Source organism: Blennius ocellaris, assembly GCF_963422515.1.
Source record: "Blennius ocellaris genome assembly, chromosome: 17".
Taxonomy (NCBI): Eukaryota; Metazoa; Chordata; class Actinopteri; order Blenniiformes; family Blenniidae; genus Blennius; species Blennius ocellaris.
The window spans coordinates 23659633-23665842 of NC_137666.1; the positions used below are offsets into that span (position 1 = coordinate 23659633).

The 6210-nt window shown below is 46.3% G+C and overlaps 1 protein-coding gene across 1 annotated transcript; it reads left to right on the top strand.

Moving 5' to 3' along the window:
• Positions 1-1457: 1457 nt before the first annotated feature.
• LOC308142600 (cilia- and flagella-associated protein 91-like) lies at positions 1458-5823 on the top strand (the record flags this gene model as incomplete). The annotated part of the gene is made up of 17 exons (XM_080513100.1): positions 1458-1526; positions 1645-1695; positions 1921-2069; positions 2198-2278; positions 2446-2477; positions 2610-2762; positions 2905-3082; positions 3521-3678; positions 3775-3933; positions 4022-4143; positions 4214-4327; positions 4404-4475; positions 4573-4719; positions 4813-5034; positions 5149-5297; positions 5378-5469; positions 5627-5823. The coding sequence occupies 17 exons, from the start codon at positions 1458-1460 to the stop codon at positions 5821-5823; spliced, it is 2145 nt and encodes a 714-aa protein (XP_080369226.1).
• Between the last annotated feature and the right edge of the window lie 387 nt (positions 5824-6210).

Genomic DNA, 6210 nt, shown 5'->3' on the forward strand with positions numbered 1-6210 from the left:
GCTGCTTGCAGCTTTAATTAAAATTTGTTTTTCTACTTCTTCTTCTTCACTTAGGTTCAACAGTAGCTGGCATACGTGAAGTTGTACTCCTGCCATCTGCTGGTTTCAGCTAGTCCATACCATTCCCACCACTCAAAAAAAAAAACAAAGCAAAAGAAAGAAAGAAATGCAAATTGTCTCTCTGAGAACTTCTTCTGGATTTAAAAGCAGTTTCCATCCATTAATATTAATATTGCATCGCCATCTGCTGGTTCTATCGCTCTGTTAGTTCCCACCACTCAGAAAGAACAAGAAAAAAAGGAAAGGAAAGAACCTCCCAGATCAAAGCAAAATGTTTCTTTCATCTCTGACATCTCCTCCAAAACCACCAATAAATTACATGAAAGAGTGACGTCACACCACTTTGAAGTCAACTGCAGAACTCACACTGCAGTTGACATCATAAGAAACTACATGAAAGTAGTTTCTTATGAGTCTATTTGTCAACTGCAGTGAAAAGGACACTGTTGGAGTGACACACAACAAATTGAGAAACACAGAGAACAGGAGCTACTGCACATTAAATCTTTATTGAGAGCAAATAAATCTGCTGATACACAAGAAATGGCTGATGAGAGACAACAAAAACCCCCGAGGGAGGCAGAAGACAATGACAACCGTGAAGGTAGGAATTCAACATTTTACTTTACTCTAGCGTTCAAACACCAGTGGCAGCTCTCACCAACTCATAGAAAGCCGAGGGTTTGACTTCTTGCTGACATAGTTGACATCAGATGATTTGCTATATTTAGGGACCTTTAGGGCCGGTCCCTTTTGTAATTTGTCGTCGCCAACGTGAGTGCCTGCGCCTGACACAGCTGTGAAATTCTCCACTGTGATTGGTCAGTGCATCACTCCATATATGGGCAGCTTCCTGTAGCTTCAGGTTGCATCACTGCTCTGTGATTGACAGCCTGGATAGCAGGAACATTACAGTGCTGCTCTATGGGCTGACCTGCTGGCTTATGCAGCAGCTTGTTAAAGGCCAGGTTCCTTTTGTAATCCGTACACAACTGACAAAGGCCTGTAAATTCATGTTGGTGGAAGTTAAAATGGACACAGAAATGTGCTCGTACATAGAAATTCAATATATATCAGACATTGTTTCATTACCTACGTTAGTCAATATTTAATTAGTTTACCATGTTTAATTTGCAAGCTATCGAAAAAAGAAAACAGCAGTCTGTTCATATTCTGTTGAATAATTTTTTTTAAACCTAGAATATTAACTTTGTAATATAGATAATACATAATATAATATAATCAGCATAAATAGTTTTTTTGTTTTCATGTATCAGTTTCCGAATGGGAAGTGCGTCCTTGAACGCACCACCGCGCAGTGCTTCCCTCTTCCGCTCAATCAGTTTACAGTCTCCATGTTTACAGTGTCACGTCGACTCCATCAAGAAACAGCCAAAATGAGCTCGTCTGCCACCGTCAGCATCACCAAGAATCGCGATGCCAGTAAGGTAGTGAAGCAGGAACGCGTATACGACTATTTATATGGTGAGTGAAACTCAGTGATGCAAAGATGTTTGGATACCCGGCGGCCATTGACCTCCATTGTTGACCTCCACAGACCCTGTGTACACTCTGTCATCACAGAAAGACTATGCCAGGGCCACTGCCAAAGCCTATGGCTCCAGCAACAGCGTCGTAAGTCTCATTATCTCAGACACAAGATAAGATAATATGGTGAAAACGAACTTATTTGTAAACTTTCAAATCTGGAAATGTAAAGTGAAGTGGGCAGTTGCTGTGAATAGAATATGGATCGATGTTTCCACTTTGTATTCACTTTTTAATGTCATCCCAAAGAGTAAGATAAAATATGAAATGTGAAATGCACTTTCCAATATCCACCGTCTTTGTCTCGATCAGAGGAGAGTGCCCGAGTTCACGTCGATGTTTAGTGACAGCCCACGCTACACCATTAAACTGGACCTTGCAGGCCCGGTACCGGCCTACAGAGATCCTCACTACAGAGTCCATCAAGAACAGCGCCAAGAGGCCCTGCAGCAGCTGGCGGGGTGGGTAACACAGCATGCACACAGCAGGAACTCCTTTTGTATTACAAGAATAAACTGTATTCTAGTTTATATTCGATCCTGTGTTCAGCTTATTTGCCGCTTTGTGAGTGTACTTGTTTTCTTCGCAGGGCTCGTCCGAATGCTCAGTCGTGGCTGAAAAACAACGAGTGCCAAGTGACCGGATCAGACTACTGGAAACATTACAAACGGTTTGATTTACCAGTGTCTAGTCTAATGCTACGATGCTGTGTTTGTATTATTTGTTTGACAAGCAAACCCTCACTGCCATCAACATGCTTTTTAATTTCAATTTGGGGTTTTGAGACAGTCTTTTATGTTCATTTCTCATAGCCCCCTGAGTCCCCCTGGACGTCAGTTTCTTCCAGATGGGTTTTTTGCATTGCCAAAGTAAGAGCTACTGATTCTTCAAAATGTCAAACAATGTCTTTGGAGCCCTGCTTTTTTTTTTTTTTTTTTTTTAATTGTGAAGCAAATATGTCTACTTGATTCCCCTTAGAGAAGACCTCCTAACCGGTGCAGGACATGCTGAGGAGCAGCCGAGCCATGTCACAGTGGGGGTACAAACAGACTACAGGGAGAGTGAGACACAGACGGATCCGTACAGCCCTCAGAATGTGGTGCAGCCGGGGACCAATCCCTCGGAACTCCTGCAGCTGGCAGCTTTGACTTGGGGTACAACAAACCATCGAATCCTTACCGGTTTTAAACTAGTGTCGTCAAAGCTATACGTCTCCATTCTTTTTTTCCCCCCCCGGTTGAATAAAGAGTCCACGCCTATGATTATGTATATTTGATCATTATAACTGTGTTGCAGGTCACGGTCTTCCTGCTGGTCTCGCAGAGGTGGAACTGATAGAGAGGCTTCGGGCCAAACGAGTTTGGGAGGCCAGCCTTCCTCCACTGAACGATCCCAGCCAGCTGAAAAAGAGATGGCGAATGATAGAGGAGATGGAGGCCAAGATGTGGACTTACAGAAATGACGAAATCCAGAAGTGAGTGGAAACACACTTTGCACTTTCCTGCACTTGACGGATCATCTACCAAAGTAGAGCTGCCTGGCAATGATGCAGTGCTTCAGGTTGCTTACAGGCACATACAAGGATACATTGAACCTACCAAAAGTGAAATGAGTGGTGAATATGTTAGAGTTTCATGTGTGAATAAAGGGATTTGAGGTGAAACTCTTTAGTCTGTGAACTACTGTTCACAGACTATCAACCCAAAGAATTCTTCCACCGAGCAGGAATACTGGATGAAAAGGAAATGATCCACTGTTTTTTAAACTTTGCAAAGAGTCCTGTCCTAAATCCTAAAACTGAACTTCTAGTTAAACCAAGGCTATTAGGGTACAACGTATGTGTTATGATGAACACACCAAGGTTTGTGCAGCATGTGAATTTTTGGGGGTTTTGTGCCTATTTGCCTGGCAGGTTGCAAGATGCTCGTCTCGCTGTGCTGAAGGATCTGCTGAGAGAGAGGCCTGAGGCTCAAAGCGGCTTCTCCGGGTCCAGAGTGACGCAGATGTTTTTGAAGCTCCAAAAGGAAAAGGAGGCGAGGCAACAGAAAGCCCACAATGACTACATGAGTTGTAAGACAAATCATCTCCTGGCAGAATATTTGGATCATACATGTGCAGTTCGAGATTTGAGTTAATCTCGAGATTTATTTTTTTTCTTCCCTAAAGCAGTGAGAAAGCTGGAGGCCAAGAGGAAGAACGTGGACAGGAAGTTTGCACCACATGGACTTGTCAGAGACTGTCCGGCCTTTGTCCCTAATATCCGCGGGGATGTACTCAACAACCAAAAAACCAAAAAGTTTGAAAGCCTCTTAGACACCTATGAAGGTCAGTATCGAGATTTCTTTTCTTTCTGACGCACGCAAACAGCGTCACTTCACCGGTCAGTTAATTTTAAGCTCGATGTGAACGACAGGGCTGCGAGAGGTGGAAGCAGGACTAAAGGCCTCGGCCCACAAAGAAACGCTGAAAAAGCCTCAACCCAAAGTCAGCCAGCCTCCCGTGTCCAGCTCCCTGGACTGCATGAGGAAATACCAGGTAAAACGGGAACGATGAACATATAATCCATGTTTTGCATGAAGCTTTCTGATCGACGTGCCTCCAACAGGACTGGATCGAGGAGCCGAACAAGAAACAACCAGAGAGACAGTTGAAGCGTCTGGTCAAAAAGAAAAAGCCAGTTCCCCGTCCTGCCACTCCCAGTGTGGAGCAGCCGCCCGAGGTTGGCTCATCGCTCTCACTTCTAATCACATATATACCGTATTGAAGGCGTAGTCATTAATAACTGTCCTCTGCAGGGGTACGAGGAGACAGAGCTTGCCGTCACTCACTTGCAGAAGTTATTTCGAGGAAGAAGTACCCAGTATGAGGTGTGTACGTCTCTGCTCACCTGCATTAATGTCATGTTACCGTCAAGACTGCTCTCTTCACACTTGTCCGTCTCTCTGTTTGTTTATCGTTGTGTAGATGTTCAAAGGCAAAGAAAACCACATGGACCTCATCAAGGAGCAGAGGACCGTCCACGGCCTGCAGGCCGATGAGCAGAAGCTTCTGGAGGCTGAAAAAGAGCTTGTGCTGACACTGAAAAGACAGAGAGACGAGCAAAGTCTCAAGGTGAAACACCGGCTTCTTTTTTTTTTTTTTTTTTTTTTTTTTTTAGTACATATTTCAAACGATCCCTCCCCCCTTGTTCTCTCTGTCCTTCAGATCGCTCAAGTGCATGCGTCTCAAGCTGGAGTTGTGGGCACAGAGCTCGAGCAGCTGTTCGACACCATGTCCAAGGAACTGACCCGTCTCCAGGAGGAGCGAAGGATTCACGCCATCGTGCTGCTGGCTGAGAGAGACCGCCGCCTCCGCGAGGCCGAGGAAAGTGGAAGAAGACAGGTGGAGGAGTGCAGACGCAGGGAGGAAGACGAGGTCTTCAGACAAGTACGTCCATGTGTGACTTTTTTCTGTTCTGAGTGGGCCAATAAGATGATGAATTGAGGTGTATCGCGATATGGGCGGGCAGTTAGTTTTCTTGTGTGTAACGTCCCAACAAAGGTGGTGCAGGTACACCAGCAGACTGTGGACTCGTATTTGGAGGACGTCATCCTAGCGACCATCGACGAAGAAGCTGGCCTGCAGGCCAGAGAGGAGATCCACAAGAAGATGAGAGAAGTCAATGACATTGCTTATGCCATGGAGGAGAGGTAACACAACGTCTGATGATGCGTCACATTTGAGGAATTCAAACCTCGGGATCTTGAAACTGTTTTCTGTGTGTCGTCAGCCGCAGTGATCTTCAGTCGGAGGAGATCGTGTCCGAGTTGATGTACAGCTTCCTCATCCCTGAGTTGGGGAAGATAAATGTCAAGAAAAGAGGTGGGATAAAAAAATTTTTTTTATAAAGCAATATTTATCACTTTCATCAAAACACACACACACACAATTCTTACCAGTAGCTACTAGGAACCGTGACACATGAAGGTGGTGTTTCCCTCTCTGGTCTGACCCCCTCCCCCTTCCACTTCTTCTCCAGTGCACCAGAAGCAGCGCCTCCACTTGCAGGCAACTCGCAGCATCATCCAGCAGACCGCACAGCCTTCCCAGGTCCAGCCCGGTACTCTGCAGGCCCCAGAGCCAGTCCGGCCCTCTGAGAGAGCCTCCAGACAACTCCTGGAGGAGATGTTGAACCCAGCGGAGCAGGAGGAAAGACGCCCAGCAGCATCACACTGACACTGAGTGAATATAGGCCTCGAATAAAAGTCTGTTTATTCTTAAATGTTGTCAATGTCAGGAGTCACAGACCTCGCTCTAGCACCGGATCCTCTCTGGCACTCCTGCAGGCAATCAGCTGATTGATTGTCAAGCAGTCTTAAGCCCTGCAGGGAGGAGGGTCCGGGGCCAGAGGATTGTCTCTTCCTCAGTCCGTGTGGACAGTCCCCTGTTGGCTGCTGCCGCAGGTGAGTCGGTGTTGTCCTCCCCGGGGCGGTTCCCGTTCCTGTTCCGACGCCAGGGTTCCAAGAAGTCCCGTCCGGGTTCCGTCCCGGTTCCAAGAAGTCCCCGTCCGGGTCCCGTCCCGGTTCCAAGAAGTTCCCCCCGGGTCCCGTCACCGTTCCAGCT